Source organism: Lipotes vexillifer, unplaced genomic scaffold (assembly GCF_000442215.2).
Source record: "Lipotes vexillifer unplaced genomic scaffold, Lipotes_vexillifer_v1.1 scaffold575, whole genome shotgun sequence".
NCBI lineage: Eukaryota > Metazoa > Chordata > Mammalia > Artiodactyla > Lipotidae > Lipotes > Lipotes vexillifer.
The window spans coordinates 1381508-1399627 of NW_006780198.1; the positions used below are offsets into that span (position 1 = coordinate 1381508).

Consider the following 18120-nt stretch of genomic DNA (forward strand, 5'->3'; position numbering starts at 1 on the left):
TCACTAGAACAAAAGATGCTCTTAGTACTTTTATCACTTTGAATTTACAAGGGTTTCAGGAGCCGTGTGTCAGGGACAGTTCAAAGACCAAATATGGGAACAAAAGATGTTCTTATCACTTAGGAAATTACAAGGGTTTTAGGCGTTCTCTGCCAGGAACTGGGACCAGAGACCAGTATATACTTACTATTATCCCACACTGAGGGACCCAAAGGAGATTAGTTGTAGATGAAGATTTATTGTAGGGAAGGTCTGCATGTTGTAGGGATATTAGTACTGATATCCCCAATTCAAATTACAATTATATTTTCTTTGAAAGGATTTAATTATCCAATTATATTTGGAATTCTTTGAGTTAGCTTTGTTTCATGGCATTAGTTTTGTCCACTGTCTGTTTCTCAGTTGTATTAATATAATTTACAGATCTACTCATCCTTCCAGGCATTACCCAATTGAGAGGTGACTGTTTTTAGTAATTTTAAAATCAAATCAAGTTGGAATTATATATTGATCCATATATTGAAGTTCTTTTCCAGCCTGTCTTGCTTTAAGCATTATACTGCCTTAAAGTGGCGTGTGTGTGTGTACATGTGTGTATACGTGTGTGTATACGTGTGTATATGTGTGTGTATGTGTGTGTGCCACTCCCCTCCGCGGGGGGTCCCCCCCCGCACACGAGGAATCACAGATACCTCTTCTCTGTTTTTCTCCCCATGCCAAAATCTGTTGTGGTCATCTTGCATGCCAGTGCATATGTGTGGAGGTGGATGTACATAACTGCAGAGCATGGATTTTCTATAAAAATTGTTAACCAGTCCCTTATTGCTTACCCATTATTCTGCACACCTCTCCAGTTATTTTCTTAGGGCCTCTGCCGACATAGCTGCTCACCAAAGAGCACAAGCATTTGCCATATTCCCTCTAGAGAGGCACTGATCTGTACTCTCAGTAGCTGAATATGAGAATGTTCGGTTCCCTAAACTCTAACCAACACTAGGGATTATCAGTTTTTTTGCGGTATGCGGGCCTCTCACTGTTGTGGCCGGGATTATCAGTTTTTTAAATCTTTCTTAGTCCAGTGGGTGAAAAAATTGTCTTTTTTTTTTTTTGGCGGTATGTGGGCCTCTCACTGTTGTGGCCTCTCCCGTTGTGGAGCACAGGCTCCGGACGCGCAGGCTCAGCGGCCATGGCTCACGGGCCCAGCCGCTCCGCGGCTTGTGGGGTCTTCCCGGACCGGGGCACGAACCCGCGTCCCCTGCATCGGCAAACGGACTCTCAACCACTGCGCCACCAGGGAAGCCCTGTGTCTTCTTTTAATTTGCATTTCTTTGTGTGCTCCTGAGATTTAACATGTTTTGGCCACTTGTGTTACTTTTTTGAATTGTCTGTTCATTCTTTTGTTCTTTTTTCTCGTAGATTCTTCACCCTTTTTATTTCTGATTTCTATGTGTTTTTCTTAAAAAAGTGTGTATGTATAATTTTTTCCTGGCTAGAAACCTATATTTCAGTCTTTTGTTTTTAAAACAATTCTTTTTTTTTTTTAGATGTTGGGGGTAGGAGTTTATTAATTAATTAATTTATTTTTGCTGTGTTGGGTCTTTGTTTCTGTGCAAGGGCTTTCTCTAGTTGTGGTAAGCAGGGGCCACTCTTCATCGTGGTGCGCGGGCCTCTCACTATCGTGGCCTCTCTTGTTGCGGAGCACAGGCTCTAGAGCGCAGGCTCAGTACTTGTGGCTCACGGGCCTAGTTGCTCCGCGGCTTGTGGGATCCTCCCAGGCCAGGGCTCGAACCCGTGTCCCCTGCATTAGCAGGCAGGTTCTCAACCACTGTGCCACCAGGGAAGCCCTGTATTTCAGTCTTAATTGTCTTCGTTGCGTCCTCACGTCAGTCCTGTGAGTCACGCCTTCAAACTTTGACTCTTTCTGGCCTTGACAGCATACCTAGGAAAGGTTTCCTTACCCCAGTTATTAATTATTCTCCCTGGATTTTCTTCTTTGTTTTGAATTTTCATCCTTAGATGTTTAATACACATAGACATTTTGTATATATTGGCAGAGTGAGGTAGAGCTTCTTATTTCTTTTTTCCCCCCAAATACATGCTTATTATTGAATCATTGATCCTTTCCTACTGATTTGAAATGTTGCCTTTACCTTGTGCTAAATTTCCACAAATACACGGTTTTGTATCTGGATGCTCTCTGTTCATTGATCTGCCTATCTTATGCCTGCATCAGTACCACATTGTTCTTTCTTTTTTCTTTTTTAGTCCCTTACACATTGATTTAGTTTTTGTTGATCTGACTTAGTGTGAAGAGAAAATTGTTGCTCCTATTCTATCCTTAAAAATCTAGCAAAAGTGAGGTGTGGCTTTGTAGTAGAGGTTCATTTGTTTCTCTAAGTTGAGGTGACAGTCTTTTTTTTTTTTCCCTTTTGGCAGCAGAAGTTGTGGGTTGATGAAGAAAACTAATTTAAAGCAACTTTTCTTGCCACTGAAAATAGAATTGAAATAATCTCTAATTTTCATTTCTTTAGCCATTGTTTCTCAGCTTTTCTCACATCTTAGAACACATCAAAAATAAAAGTATTTATAAGGCCTGTGGGATTAATGGATGAGTACTCGAGATCAGAGACCACTGGTCCGGGGTCTGGGTGGCCCAGGACCCCTTGCAGAGCATGAGGGGATCAACATCTGTGACTTGTGTGTGTTGTGCCACACATCATTAGGGACGTGTTTGGAAAGTGGTGATCTAGGTTAAAGTATCCAGCTTCAAATATTTTTCATTGTAAATCATTATAGCTTGATATGAATTTAACATTCTGAGACTCAGACTTCTTTTTAAAAAGTTTTAATTGTGCTAAGACGTATATAATGTAAAATTTACCATCTTAACCATTTTTTTTTTTTTTTTTTTTGCGGTACGCGGGCGTCTCACTGTGTGGCCTCTCCCGTTGCGGAGCACAGGCTCCGGACGCGCAGGCTCAGCGGCCATGGCTCACGGGCCCAGCCGCTCCGCGGCCTGTGGGATCCTCCCGGACAGGGGCACGAACCCGTGTCCCCTGCATCGGCAGGCGGACGCTCAACCACTGCGCCACCAGGGAAGCCCCCCATCTTAACCATTTTAAAGTATGCAGTTCCTTGGTGTTAAATAAATTCACACTGTTGTGCAACTAACTCCCTGTTCCCTTCTCCCTCCAGCCCTGGCAGACACCTTGCTACTTCCTGTCTCTCTGAATTTGATAACTCTAAGTGCCTCGTATAAGTGGGATTGTACAGCATTTGTCTTTTTGTGACTGGCTTATTTCTCTTAGCATAATGTCCTCAAGGTTCATCCACATGTCATTTCCTTCCTTTTTAAAGGCTGAATAATATTTCATTATGTATATACCACACTGTTTATCCATTCAGCCATCGATAGACGCCTAGGTTGCCTCCACCTTTAGGTGTTGTGAGTAATGTTGCTGTGACCATGGGTGTGCAAATCTGAGAGCCAGACTTCTTGTAAGTTAGTTTTTCCTCATTTTTTCACCTCTTACTCAGCTATTCCAGTCTGAATTTAATTCCCATTCTTCTTCTGAAAGCTCTTTCATAGATCACTAGTGATCTCAGAATTGTTAAAGATAAGGAGCATTTTCCAGGGCTTACTTGATTTCTCAGACATATTCACACAGGTTGACCGTGCTCTTCCCTTGGCCTCTGGGTTGGCATATGCACCCCTGGGTTCTTCTCCCCCGTGTTGGATGTTCCATCTTTGCTCTTTTCTACCAGCACCTAAGGTGGGATTTCCTCAGGGTTTGAGACTAGGCCTTCTTCTTGTGTGACTGGTAAACGTGGATATTTCTCAGGAAGCAACCGAGGCCCTTCACCTCCTGATACCCACTTTTGCTCTCAGTGACCCTGCCCACTCCCATAGTTTCAGCCTGCCGAGGGCTCCTACACTTGTTTTGAGCTCAACTCTCTCTGCCGAGGGCCCCACCAGAGCTGCCCACCTGGTATCTGATTCCTCCAGTGCAGGATCTTATCCTGTTTCATGTGTCTGAAATGAGCTTGTGGTCTTCCCGTCTGTCTCTCCTGTGTCAATAAAGGGCTCCTCCCAGGTGCTTAAGTCAGACCAGGGGGCCAGCTTTAAGATAAACTTTTACATTTAGAGTAGTTTTAGATTTACAGGCAAGTTGCAAGAATATTACAGAGTTCCTGTGTACCACACACCCAGTGTCCCCTAATAACATTAGGGTGGTACGTTCATCCCAGCCAGTAACCAGTACTGATATAGGATTATAAGCTAAACTCCACACATTCTTCAGATTTCCTTAGTTTTCCCCTGACGTCCTTTTCTGCTCCAGGACCCCATCCGGGAGGCCACCTGACATTTAGTCATCATGTCTCCTCAGGCTCCTCTGGACTGTGACAGTTTCTCAGACTTGCCTTGTTTTTGGTGACCTTGACAGATCAGGTATTTGTGTGATGTCCTTCAGTTTGGGTTTGTCTGCTGTTTTGCTTGTGATTAGGCTGGGATTATGGGGTTTGTGAGGAAGACCTTGAAGGTGCAGAGCCCTTCTCTTCTCATCTTATCAGGGGTGCCTGCTATCAACAAGACTTCTCACTGTGATGCTCTTAACCTCCATCACCTGGCTGAGGCAGTGCTTATCAGGTTTCTCCAATCTAGAGTTACTATTTTTTTCCTCTCAGAGGTCATTTTTTTTTTTTTTTTGTTATAGCACAACTTATATATTTCAAATGGACAAAAAATTAGTATCGTTTACAATATCTTAAGATAAACTGCCTTTGAATGGGAGCCTCCTTTCCAGTACTTTGAGGTCTACAAGACGTATCTAGAAAATTTACTACCGTGGAAAATGAAGACTGCTTAAATCGAATGTGGGGTAGGGGAGGGCCTGTGGTTTTTCTTTTTGATTAATTGCTGTAACACTGGCCTTCAGGAGGCTGAGGGAGTTTTCATATTTTCTTTAGACATCATTAGGTGCCGAAGCTCTTGCAGGACAACTTTGATGCTATATGAGTTCTGCCATTCTGCTAGCACTGATATGGCTCTTGGGTCCACCACTCCATTAGAACTATTAACTCCATTCATATTAATTTTTGTTACAAATCTTACACAGGGGGGTGCTTCTGGGTATTTAGGTCCACATTCTATTTTAAGGCTGTATATTTGGTTTTCATAAATTGTCCGAGCCCGTGATGGCTGCCATCTTGCGTCGCTGTCGCTCCTCAGAGGTCATTTTTGACACCTCCTTCATCTTTTACGTATTGAGTCCAAGACTACTAGCTCTATTTCCAAATAAATTTCCAGTCTAAATCACTCTTTACAGCCACCTCTCCAGTCCAGGCCACAATTACCTGTGCCCAGACGGCTTCTAGAGATCTCCTGGCCCCTGTCCCTACTTGCACCCTTGCCCCCTCCCAACCCAGTCTCCGCCCAGATGCCAGAGTGGTTTTTAAAAAATGCCAGTTGGATTATGGTACCCCATTTCTCAATCCTTTGAATAATTTTCCATCGTATACTTAAGATACTGTCCAACTTCTCAACATGGTCCTCAAGGCCTGTGTAATCTTGTCTGTCACCCCTCCGGCCTCCTGCCTGGCCTCTCTCCCCTTGTTCTCTGTTCTCCCCCCGAGTTCCTTCTGCACTCATGTTCTTCCTCCCACGTTGCCTTTTACGTGTCGTTTTTTTCTTCTTCTTAGAATATGGTCCCTCTCCACCTTGTCATCTTCCAGATCTCAGCTAAACATTATTTCCCCAGGGAAAATCGCCTGGCCCCCCTAGCAGAATTGATGAGGTACCCTTGCTGTGTATTTCCGTAGCATCCTGCACTCTGCTCATGGTGCTTGAAATGACTTGTTCTGTGTCTGAATCCTTGCCTCAGTGGCTAAGATAGACAAAGCTGGGACGTCTTCTCTGCTCTTCATTACATGTCCCGGGCACCTGGTAACTGAGCCTGCCCCATGGTTAGGTGCTCAATATACATTTGTTGAACGAATGAGTTTGTCTTTAAGTTAAATTAGTGAGTAGAACTGCACAGTGGAAAATCATTACTCTTCCTTTTTTGTGTGCAAGTTCTTGAATTTTTGAAGTCCCACATGCATCTTTGTAAATCCATTGTGTCTGGGACGGTGGGATGGGTGCGGCAGTGTATGTAGAAGAGCTCATCCCCCTCTGCTGCCCCTGACGACCTTACTATTCATTCACTTCCTTATTCCCCAAGCGTGATTGGGAACCTCAGTGCGCAGAGCCCTGTACAGAGCACGGACATGGGAGGCTGTCAGGGCTGGCGGAACACCTTCCATACCTGTCAGGGCCAGAGCTGTGGAGTAGGACAGACCTGGACAGATGGAGTTTCAATTCCAGCTCTGACATTTTTAAGATTTACGTCTTGAACCTTAACCGTTGCTCATCTGAAAAAATGGGGATAGCAGTATCCCTCTTGTAAACCTTGGAAAGAATCAGATAAGCAAAAGAATGCAAGATGATCAGCATCATAATCATAGTAATCACAGAGCCAGTGTTTATTGCTTTTTTTAAAAAAAACATCTTTATTGGAGTATAATTGCTTTACATTGTTGTGTTAGTTGCTGCTGTATAGCAAAGTGAATCAGCTATACGTATACATATGTCCCCACATCCCCTCCCTCTTGCGTCTCCCTCCCACCCTCCCTATCCCACCCCTCTAGGTGGTCACAAAGCACCCAGCTGATCTCCCTGTGCTATGTGGCTGCTTCCCACTAGCTATCTGTTTTACATTTGGTAGTGTGTATATGTCAGTGCCACTCTCTCACTTCGTCCCTTCCTCCTCCCCACGTCCTCAATTCCATTCTTTACATCTGCGTCTTTATTCCTGTCCTGCCCCTAGGTTCATCAGAACCATTTTTTCTTTCTTTTTTTTTTTAGATTCCATATATATGTGTTAGCATACAGTATTTGTCTTTCTCTTTCTGACTTACTTCACTCTGTATGACAGACTGTAGGCCCATCCACCTCACTACAGATAACTCAATTTCGTTTGTTTTTATGGTTGAGTAATATTCCATTGTATGTATGTGCCATATCTTTATGTTTATTGCTTTTTAAGTCCTAAGCACCATGCTACTCAGTTTATATTACTTATTTTCATTAATACTCATAGCAACCCTATAAGGTAGGGATGTTGTTATCTTCATGTTATAAATGAAGGGAATGTGACTTAGTTAAAAAAACTAAATAATTTGTCCAAGGTCATAGAAGTAGTAAGTGGTAGAGCTATTACTGGGACCTAGAATTGGTTCTAATTGGAAAATAACTCCCTGTATCTTATATAGCTACCCTGTCTTTCAGTATAGCTTTGTTCTTTGGGGTTTTAGAGACTTTTTAGGCATCCATTGGCATTTAAAAACTTAAGGGCCACCTTAAGCTGATAGCAGCTGGAATTTGTTTCTTTACCCTTTGGCAGCTCTGAACATCTGTGCCTGGAAGTCTGCAGGAGGCGGGTGTGTGTGGAGACTGGAGGATGGGGTGGACCCACCTGGGCAGTTTTTCTTTTCTCTTCTTTAAAGTAAATAAATAAATAAAACATTAAATATTTTTGTAAATAAATAAAATTATTTTTGGCTGCTTTGGGTCTTCATTGCTGCGCGCAGGCTTTCTCTAGTTGTGGTGAGGGGGGGCTACTCTTCGTTGTGGTGCGCGGGCTTCTCATTGCGGTGGCTTCTCTTGTTGCGGAGCATGGGCTCTAGGCGCGCGGGCTTCAGTAGTTGTGGCTCGAGGGTTCTAGGCGTGCGGGCTTAAGTAGTTGTGGTGTGCGGGCTCAGTAGTTGTAGCTCGTGGGCTCTAGAGCGCAGGCTCAGTTGTTGTGGTGCATGGGCTTAGTTGCTCTGTGGCATGTGGGATCTTCCTGGACCAGAGCTTGAACCCGTGTCCCCTGCATTGGCAGGCGGATTCTTAACCACTGTGCCACCAGGGAAGTCCTGGGCAGTTTTTCTTAAAGTGAGGATTGTGGACTGTTCTAGTCAGACTCACCTGGGGTTTTACTAATGCAGATTGTTTAGCTCCTCTTTTGATGTACTAAACTGTAATCTCTTAGGGGAAGGACTTGAGAACTATTTTTACAAATGACTTGGTTTAAATAGGGGATTCTTATTCATCTGAAGCTTGAGAATCAATGACTAGACGAAGTGGGAAATGTTGGAGTCTGATCGTTCTGACTGTCATTGTAAATGGAAGCCAGTAGAGCAATTAAAATAAGCACTGCATGTAGGTTAGTAAGCTTAAAAACAGGTCATATAGAAATAAAGTCAACAGTGGGTGGGTCTGTTTCGCTTTTGTTTTATTTCTTATAAATTTCTGTTTGGGGAAATTTGGCATATATTGTATTATTCTTTTTCCCTAGTGGGGATAGTACCTGAAAGGAACGGGTCTCAGTTGTGATAGAGTTGACATAAATGCTAAATCTGAGGAAGAAATTTAAGAATATTTGGTGAATTTGCATATCATTTGCAAAGTATGTCTAAAGCTGATTTTTCAAGTCTCTTAGAGAAACTGTCATATCGTGCCTTGATTTTCAATTTAGAAACTATGGTAATTTCAGGTTTGTGGCTAATATGAAAGCTAGTAATCAGTATCAAATGTTTTAAATTTATAATATTTATTTATTTATGCATTTATTTTATTTTATTAAAAATTTAAAATATATATACATACACACTTAAAAAAATTTTTTTCCAGTTTCTTTGCCCAGTTTTATTTATTTATTTATTTATTTATTTATTTATATACATACATCTTTATTAGAGTATAATTGCTTTACAATGTTGTGTTAATTTCTGCTGTACAACAAAGTGAATCAGCTATATGCACACATATATCCCCATATCCCCTCCCTCTTGAGCCTCCCTCCCACCCCTCTAGGTCATCACAAAGCACTGAGCTGATCTCCCTGTGCTATATGCATCTATTTTAAACAATGAGATTACTTTTATTATTTCACCTAAGAAGACCAGAACCAGGTGGTTCCAGAATTGGTTGGTTCAGTGGCTTGGAAGGTGGCTCCCACTGTCTCCCCTGTGACTCTTCGCTTCTTCTGCATGGTGGTGGCTACAGCATGGCTGTGTGGTTTAAAGTGTGCAGGGAGAGGGCAAAGTCCCTGCCTTTTGACCGCCCCCCATTCTTTAAGAAAAAATTTTTTTAAACTAAAAATACTTGATTAATCCAAAAGAAGGCAGAAAGGAAGAGCAAAGGGACAAAGAACACAGGAAATCAATAGAAAACAGCAGGATGGTTCACTAAAACCCAACCATATCTGATTAAAAGGTGGGAGATTGACAGACAGGATTTAAGAGAGCAGGACCCTTTAATTCTTCTTGAACTTTGTTCTGGGATGCAACTAAGTTACTTTTAAGCAGTTTGAGCCTTTAAGGGGGTTCTAGGCGTGCGGGCTTAAGTAGTTGTGGTGTGCGGGCTCAGTAGTTGTAGCTCGTGGGCTCTAGAGCGCAGGCTCAGTTGTTGTGGTGCATGGGCTTAGTTGCTCTGTGGCATGTGGGATCTTCCTGGACCAGAGCTTGAACCCGTGTCCCCTGCATTGGCAGGCGGATTCTTAACCACTGTGCCACCAGGGAAGTCCTGGGCAGTTTTTCTTAAAGTGAGGATTGTGGACTGTTCTAGTCAGACTCACCTGGGGTTTTACTAATGCAGATTGTTTAGCTCCTCTTTTGATGTACTAAACTGTAATCTCTTAGGGGAAGGACTTGAGAACTATTTTTACAAATGACTTGGTTTAAATAGGGGATTCTTATTCATCTGAAGCTTGAGAATCAATGACTAGACGAAGTGGGAAATGTTGGAGTCTGATCGTTCTGACTGTCATTGTAAATGGAAGCCAGTAGAGCAATTAAAATAAGCACTGCATGTAGGTTAGTAAGCTTAAAAACAGGTCATATAGAAATAAAGTCAACAGTGGGTGGGTCTGTTTCGCTTTTGTTTTATTTCTTATAAATTTCTGTTTGGGGAAATTTGGCATATATTGTATTATTCTTTTTCCCTAGTGGGGATAGTACCTGAAAGGAACGGGTCTCAGTTGTGATAGAGTTGACATAAATGCTAAATCTGAGGAAGAAATTTAAGAATATTTGGTGAATTTGCATATCATTTGCAAAGTATGTCTAAAGCTGATTTTTCAAGTCTCTTAGAGAAACTGTCATATCGTGCCTTGATTTTCAATTTAGAAACTATGGTAATTTCAGGTTTGTGGCTAATATGAAAGCTAGTAATCAGTATCAAATGTTTTAAATTTATAATATTTATTTATTTATGCATTTATTTTATTTTATTAAAAATTTAAAATATATATACATACACACTTAAAAAAATTTTTTTCCAGTTTCTTTGCCCAGTTTTATTTATTTATTTATTTATTTATTTATTTATATACATACATCTTTATTAGAGTATAATTGCTTTACAATGTTGTGTTAATTTCTGCTGTACAACAAAGTGAATCAGCTATATGCACACATATATCCCCATATCCCCTCCCTCTTGAGCCTCCCTCCCACCCCTCTAGGTCATCACAAAGCACTGAGCTGATCTCCCTGTGCTATATGCATCTATTTTAAACAATGAGATTACTTTTATTATTTCACCTAAGAAGACCAGAACCAGGTGGTTCCAGAATTGGTTGGTTCAGTGGCTTGGAAGGTGGCTCCCACTGTCTCCCCTGTGACTCTTCGCTTCTTCTGCATGGTGGTGGCTACAGCATGGCTGTGTGGTTTAAAGTGTGCAGGGAGAGGGCAAAGTCCCTGCCTTTTGACCGCCCCCCATTCTTTAAGAAAAAATTTTTTTAAACTAAAAATACTTGATTAATCCAAAAGAAGGCAGAAAGGAAGAGCAAAGGGACAAAGAACACAGGAAATCAATAGAAAACAGCAGGATGGTTCACTAAAACCCAACCATATCTGATTAAAAGGTGGGAGATTGACAGACAGGATTTAAGAGAGCAGGACCCTTTAATTCTTCTTGAACTTTGTTCTGGGATGCAACTAAGTTACTTTTAAGCAGTTTGAGCCTTTAAGGTTTTGCTTTGTTAGGTGGGTCTGCAGTAGTGCTCAGTCTAAGGCTAATTTTTTCTCCACTCCTGAGGCCTTCTGCACAGTGCTTGAGTACTCTGCCCAGTGCTTGGTGAATTTAGAGTTTTTTTAGTCTCTGACCCCATTCTTAAATAGCTTTTTTGAGGTATAATTGGCATATAATAAGTTGCACATACTTTTGAGAAGTGTGCACATGCACACACCCCATGGCCATCACCAGTCCACCAGAATGAGTGTATCCATCACTCTTAAGAGTTCCCTTGTGCTCATGGCAGCCCCTTCCTCCCACTTGCTTTGTCCTTTTGTGAAATCTTTGAAGCTATTAGGGAAAAAATTATATTGTTGAGGATAAAGTCCTAGGTAGAAAGGTATTTAACTTGTAGTTTTAGCTTTTGTTTTCTTTTTGAGGATTGTAGCGGAAATAATATGATGATTGTAGGTGTATGTTGCTGTATCATTTATAAAATGTTTTGAGAAACAGGCACATATTTTAGAACAGACTATCTTTGAGAAGCTTGACAGAGGAAATATATTTTCAGAAAGGTTGAAAAAAATGGCAGAGATGGTGTCTGTTGTGGGAAGGGGGTCAGGGACGGGGTACCTCTTGCTGGCTGTGCTGCCCTGGGCCCCAGTTGGAGGAGCCACAAACATGGAGACCAAATGCTTTTATTTTCTTGGTTTTTCAGCCAGGCAGTATTTCTAATATGCTGAAAAAACTAACAAATTCTAACATGAAAGGGTAAAAGAAATATAATCCCCACTTAACAGAAGGATATACTTAGCTCAAGTTCATTTTATTCTAGTGAATTACCTGTTTTATCGAGTGACGTTTTGGTGATTTATTTATTTATGTTTATAGATTAAAATTTTTTTCTGCCTCATCACTAATAAACTTTTGGCTGGACATTTCTCCTTTTACTCTCTGAATACACTTGATGAGATTAGTTTCTGCTGCAGAGAGCATTATATTGTTGAGTTAATAGCCATTTTGTAAAGAATTAGTAAAATATATAGGGCTCTATTTTAATGGGTTTCTTCAACTGTCTCGTAGCTTCTCTGACTCTCTGAATTTTCTTGGCTCTTTATTTTTTTATTTCTTTCTGGTTCTTCTATGTGTTTTGAAAGTAATATACTTGAGGTGAGAATGGCAGCATTTCTGTCATGATTTAACCGTATTAGAAATGACATTCTTTGTTCTATGTCTGCTTAGTTGAGAAATGAACCAATTCTCTTTGCTTATAAATGCTGGCTGGTCCTTGGCCCAAAATAAAAAAACCCAAAACCCAAAAACCAACAACCACAAACAAAAACAGCAAACCAAAGCAAAAAGCGCAAAAAACAACCCCCCAAAAACTTAGAGTACAAATTGAGCATGTTGGAAAACATATCCCTACAAAAAGTTGTCCGGGAAGTGAGAGCTTAATATGGGTGAGAATTTCCCTGGCAGAGTCTTCTTTGCTAGAACTCCAGTGACTTGTTGGTCTTGTGAAAGTGAAACTTGGTGTGTTTCTTATTTCAGTAACATAACTCACCAGTGCTGTGGTACAGTTTTCTTTCCAGTTTTAGGTTGAGGATAGGGTATACTAGTTATGCTCCTAAGGTTTTAGGAGTTAGTAGGGTTTTTGAGCATTCCCTGTTTAGTTCAGTTACTGCTTGTCATCTGGAAGAGGACTCTCCTTCTCTACCCCTTGATGTAAAAGTGCTAGTTCTGCCACTTAGGATTTGTTTTGGGTTAAAGAACCTCCCCCGCCTACACCCTGAATCTTTGCATGTACTGGCATGTATGAATCCAGTTCATTCGTAGTCCTTGAGGCACTCTGTCTGGGGCCCAGGAATGGGGCTAGTAGAATGTTCTGTTTCCTACATTTCATCTTGGGCCAGCCCTTCGGGAAAAACAGAAAGCTCCTCAGGTCCCATAGCCTCTAGAATTTGGAGCAGAACTGTTGCTTCAACAGACTTCCGGTTAAGTAGGCAGGTGTCAGACTGTTTCTGTGGAAAGAAGGATGTGTGTCCCAGATAACTGCCTCCACGAAGGGGCTCTGGCCTCAGCTCTTTGTTGTTGCGGCTGAATCCGTACTCCCCAGTTGTGCTGGCCCCTGGCTGTTTCTAGCCCTCTTATTACTTACTGAATTATATTCTAGGATCCTTGAATATTAGGGACGTGGTAAACTCCTTCCTGGTAGCCCTTCCCTTCTTCCACCCCAAATAGCAAACACATTTGAAAACATTAGCTGAAATCCTTCATATTACAGATTTCCTTAAATCACCTAAAATGTTATCATTACTGGCACAAATTTATTCAAATTGTTTGTTGGAACTTCTAAGTGCCTAGGTGGGGAGTGTTCTGTTTGTTTTGTGTTTATTACTTAGATTATATTGATTTCCGTGAAATTATTTGTGGGAATTTCGTTGGTTGTAATGCTTTCAGGTCCTCAAAGAGCAGTTCCTTATATTTGGGGATCACATCATGTTGGCATAGGCTGGTGTGTGCAACTTTTGGCAGGGCTTAAGCTAGTAGAAAATTTGGGCTAACACATTTTTTTTCTGAGTCGGTGAATTTTAGAAATGATTTAGAATTTCGAGAAGCATCTATAAGTATTCTCCTCTCGTCCAGAAGTTTTTAAATAAATACATGTGTTTTGATAATGAAGGGGTACATATATTTGATCTGAATATACTTTTTCTCATTTTTAATAGGAAATATTTTAATAAAACAAAACTTGGCTAATGGTATACTTGCTGGCTTCTTGCCTTTTCTTACAAACGTGCTAAAGTGGTCTGAATAACAGTGCTTCTAAAACAACATATGCCTTGTTTTGATGGGGTATCGATTCCTTCTATAGAGTTCAAAATTGCTTGCATGCCTCCCAGCAACAAATACGTATGTGACAGACTTTACATGAGATGAGCATCCCAGATAAATGAAATGCTAGTTTACTTTTCAGTAGCTCTGGAGCTTAAAAGAAAGTCATTTTTTAGAAATGTGGCCTTGAGGCGCTAACACACTTGTGTCTAGTGCATGAAGCTCTGCAAGTTATTTTTTAACAAAACCTAATCGGGGGAACAAAATCTTTATAGAGTTTATTTATTGATTGCTCTAAACCACCAGAAAGAGTATTCTGTTCCTCTTAATAAAATCCTTTGGGGCAGTTGTCTATATTTTAATATGGAAGTATTTGGAGAATTTGATTTTATCAGGGTAAACTCAAATGTTAGATATTGTAAGATTGAAACTAAGCTAGGAGACTGGAAGAAGGAATGGTACTTACAGTTCTTTTTGGCTATTGGTGCTCCCATTTACCCTCGTAGATGGAGAGGCTATTGCCTTTCCAGCAACAAGTAAGGAATTCGGATCCTGAAATCAGGGAAGTGTAGCCTGCTCAAGTTTAGTTTTAGAGATGAGACTAAAGATCACTAATAGTAGTCATTTTATTTACTAGTGAAAGGAATATGGAAATTATTTACTGTAACTCCTAATCGTTATGCTTGCTATTGCCGCAAAGTTAATAAGTATGTTTGTCATGATATCCGTGGTGGCCATGTGATGCGAAACAAAACCTTAGCTCTTTCTGTCCTTTTAAGGTTTATTAATGTCCTTTTTGGTTTGTTAATGAGGGAGATGAGTAAATAATAACAGGAACTTGAGGCCCAAACTGTCATATACTCTTTTTCTGTTGTTAAGATATCGCTGGTGTCAAGCTTCTATTAATTCTGTGTAATTCCAGTGGAGACAGCAAGTTATTTTGCTTAAAATGTCGTGTCCCTCCTCCCACCAACCCCGGCCCGCAGTGCGAGTTGAATGTGAGAACAGATCTTAATAGATATGGTTACACAGTTTATTTTATCATGTATCGCTGTATTGCTGTCTTCTAGAACATTGTTATACTAAATGTTCCAATAATGGAAATTTTATGCAGCTACTTCAAATGAAACAAATTTGCAAAAACTCAATTTTGGAACTCATTCCTTGAGGAGAGGAAAAAAACTCTCCATGCTGTGACCAAATTAGATTTCTGATATGTTGGCAACTTAACAAACACTGTCATTTCCAGAAAACAGGGTGTGGGGTCCAGTGGAATTGTCAGCACTTCTTAGTCACTTATAATGGGGGATATTTGGGGTTTTAATATGATTGAATGGTTAAATTTTTACAAAAAGGTAATTAAAATTTGGTGTTGTATCTAAATAAAAATGGCTCTACACGGAATCAGGAATGACTGTGTTCAATTACAGGGGAGTCTTCTTTTCAAGAACTTGATTTTAAATTCTCGGAGATATTAGTTTTACTTACTGGAGCTCCTTTGTTTTGCAGAGATCATGATGCAGCCGTCCTTTTGGATTTCTTTTTAATAATGTGTGACCCTTCACCTTTGATCCCCTGACCTGCATTACCTTGGTAACCATTTCATTTTTTAATTTAATTTCATTTTTTGATTTTGGTGTACAAGCTGTAACATTTCATCTCTCAAAGTGTAACACGCTGATTTCCTCAAATAGAGATACCCCTTTGGGCGATAAATTTGCAAAATGCTGTCTTCATTTTCTGTATTAAAATTCATTTCAGTTTTAAAAATAAAGTGTAATCTGTGTTTTCATCCTTTTAAAATTTAAGTTTAATGAGTGCATTTCCCCATGCAGTATATTTCCTCTTCTATTCATGTTTTGCAATAGCCAAATGAACTTGGTGTTCACACATAGCTCGCATACACAGTGGACACCCAGAGCCCCCCGCCCCCCCATGCCCCTGCCCCGCCCCTTCTCACACACACCCCCTCACCATCACCACACACCCCTTCCTTTGCAGATTAACTCATCTTTCAGAAGTAGTGGCAACTTGAACTTACTGGTCTCAGCTGCCACATTCTGCAACCTCACATTATGTTTTATATTTTCAAGTGTTGGTGGGAGGAAAAGTTTAGCCCTTTAATTCCATGTACGGACTGGAAGATAAGAAAGTTGTCTCATTTCCAAAATTCACCTTTCCCCCTCCTTCAGTATTTTATTCTTTATTTGAGGTGTAAGTTAAGAACGAGCAACATTTTTAACCTGATCAAAAGTGGCCTTTTGTCTCTGCTGAAACCTGGTCAGTCAGCTGTGATGGTCCATATACCAGATTGCTTTATGCCATATGCTGTTTCATGACTGTTTTTCAGACAATGCATTTTTAATTGTATTCCACTCTTCAAAAAATTCTTATTCAAAAGCAAAAAAACTGAAATCTAAAAAATGAAACTTGAGTTAATTCTTGGAACTGACAAGATATTCCTGAGAATTCATGTTCTTTAAAAAAAAAAAATGTGAAATCTTCTAGCATGGCCTGCTGAAGCACAGATTATTTTTTAAGTGTCTCATTATTTTATTCTCCAACATTTAATGCTGATGCTTTAATTGCACACAGCTGAAGCTGCTAAATGAGCACTGAAATGGATTTAAGTCCTCTCTGAGCTTTGTTGATACCTATAAAAGTTTATGTCATTCGTTCGAACCACAAATTAAAATTATTTGTAGTGAGCTGCTCAGTGGAGATTGGAACTCTTAGGAACACTTCCTCAGGCTTACTAGCTCGTCTTTGCCTGTTATAGTTACATCCCTGGGAAATTGCCTTTGGCCTGTTGGGTATCTTTTCACAGAATTGCAAAATTATCAGAGCTGAGAAGTATGAGTAGGTAAAACATTCCATGATTACAAAGCCAGAAAGCACATGGAATGAATGTTCCAGAAGTTAGGAGCATTTATTTATCCAACCTTGCATTTTAAGGTGATTGTTTTTTTTTTTTTTTATGATAATGCTTTCAGAGTTGCATAGGAATGTATTCCGTATCCTTCTAGCACCAGAAGAATAATGTGTAGCTTGGAGTTTATCGAACAGGCGTCGCAGGGCTGAAAGGGGCTGTGAGTGGCGGTCTGCTGCACTCCTCTTGCTTAAGCAGCCCTATACCTGCCCGACCCCTGAGGGGGAGCTAGCTGATGAGAGTCACAAGCTTCCTGTTGACAGAATCAGGGCCTCTTGACATCTCCCTGAAGGCTCCTAGGTCCTCTAGAGACAGTCAAATACTTTATTCATAAGTCCAGTAGGAGCTAAGGAGACGTTAATAGGCACCCAAGAGAAATGTTTTTATTGTGATAATTTTATTTTGCAGTTATGTCGAAGAGAGCTGGTATACGGGCACATTCATTACCTATTTTCAATGAGCAGTGCTTATTTGGTTAGTATTTAGGAATTCTAGTGAGTTGTAAGCCACATGGATGTAGTTTCTGTGAGCATGATTCAGTGAGAAAACCCTAGGCTGAGAGTCAGAAAACCTGCTTTGGACCAGCCGGGTCTCTGGATGTGCCAGGGGTATCTTGTGAGGTAGCGACACACAAAACTCAGAAACTCAAATAGCAAGACTTCAAAAGACTTCCACGTTAGGGTTGAAAGCAGTGAAATCAGTTGTTCCACTTAATGTACAGGAGTGTGTAGAACATTTCACTGATTCGACTTCAGTTTTATATCCTGTGTGAAACGTAGATGTTGTACGTCTCCTACTTGCTTTTTAGGGTTGTTGGCAGGATAAATGAAAATGCTTGATGGACACCCTGGGAACCCAGAAGAAAGGTGCCTTTGAAAGTAAAGCTCATGCGAGGGCTGTGCTCTCAGCAGCGGCAGAGTCTTCATGCTGAGAGGCTGCTGTAGTGCATCCTCTGGGGAGCAGCCGGGAGCGTGGGCGCTGAGGCCAGGCTGCCTCGTGTCGCATCCCACCTCGGCCCTTTGCAAGTGGTCGGATAGAGACAGTTATCCAACCCCTCTGTGCCGCAGCTTCCTCCTCTTTAAAGTGGGGTTGATAATAACAGTACCCACTCAGAGGGTCATGAAGAGTCCTAGGTGAGCTGCTGCATGCGAAGTGTGTACTTAGAGCAGCGGCCGGCAGGCAGTGTGGCCATGGCCGTGGCATCTGGGCCCGATCCTGCGCGCCAGGAGAAACCCAGGCAGCGTGGGAGTTCCCATGAAATGGAATTTCATGAAATGGAATTTTCTACACCCTGCAGAAAACTAAACTTGAAAGAGTG

At 41.0% G+C, this 18120-nt stretch overlaps 1 protein-coding gene and 1 pseudogene across 2 annotated transcripts in view; one reads left to right on the forward strand and one right to left on the reverse strand.

The window, feature by feature from the left end:
- The window catches only part of CAMTA1 (calmodulin binding transcription activator 1), a 927002-nt gene that overhangs the window by 76962 nt on the left and 831920 nt on the right, over positions 1-18120 (forward strand). Inside the window, exon 4 of one of the 2 annotated variants that reach the window (XM_007453304.1) lies at positions 15383-15665. The exons of the other annotated variant lie outside the window; for it this stretch is intronic. Coding sequence (XP_007453366.1) covers positions 15383-15391 — 9 coding nt within the window. The 3' untranslated portion in view covers positions 15392-15665. Of the gene's footprint in view, positions 1-15382; positions 15666-18120 lie in introns of those variants that run through there. 2 annotated transcript variants of the gene reach the window in all.
- LOC103086257 (ubiquitin-conjugating enzyme E2 variant 1 pseudogene) lies at positions 4912-5823 on the reverse strand (annotated as a pseudogene).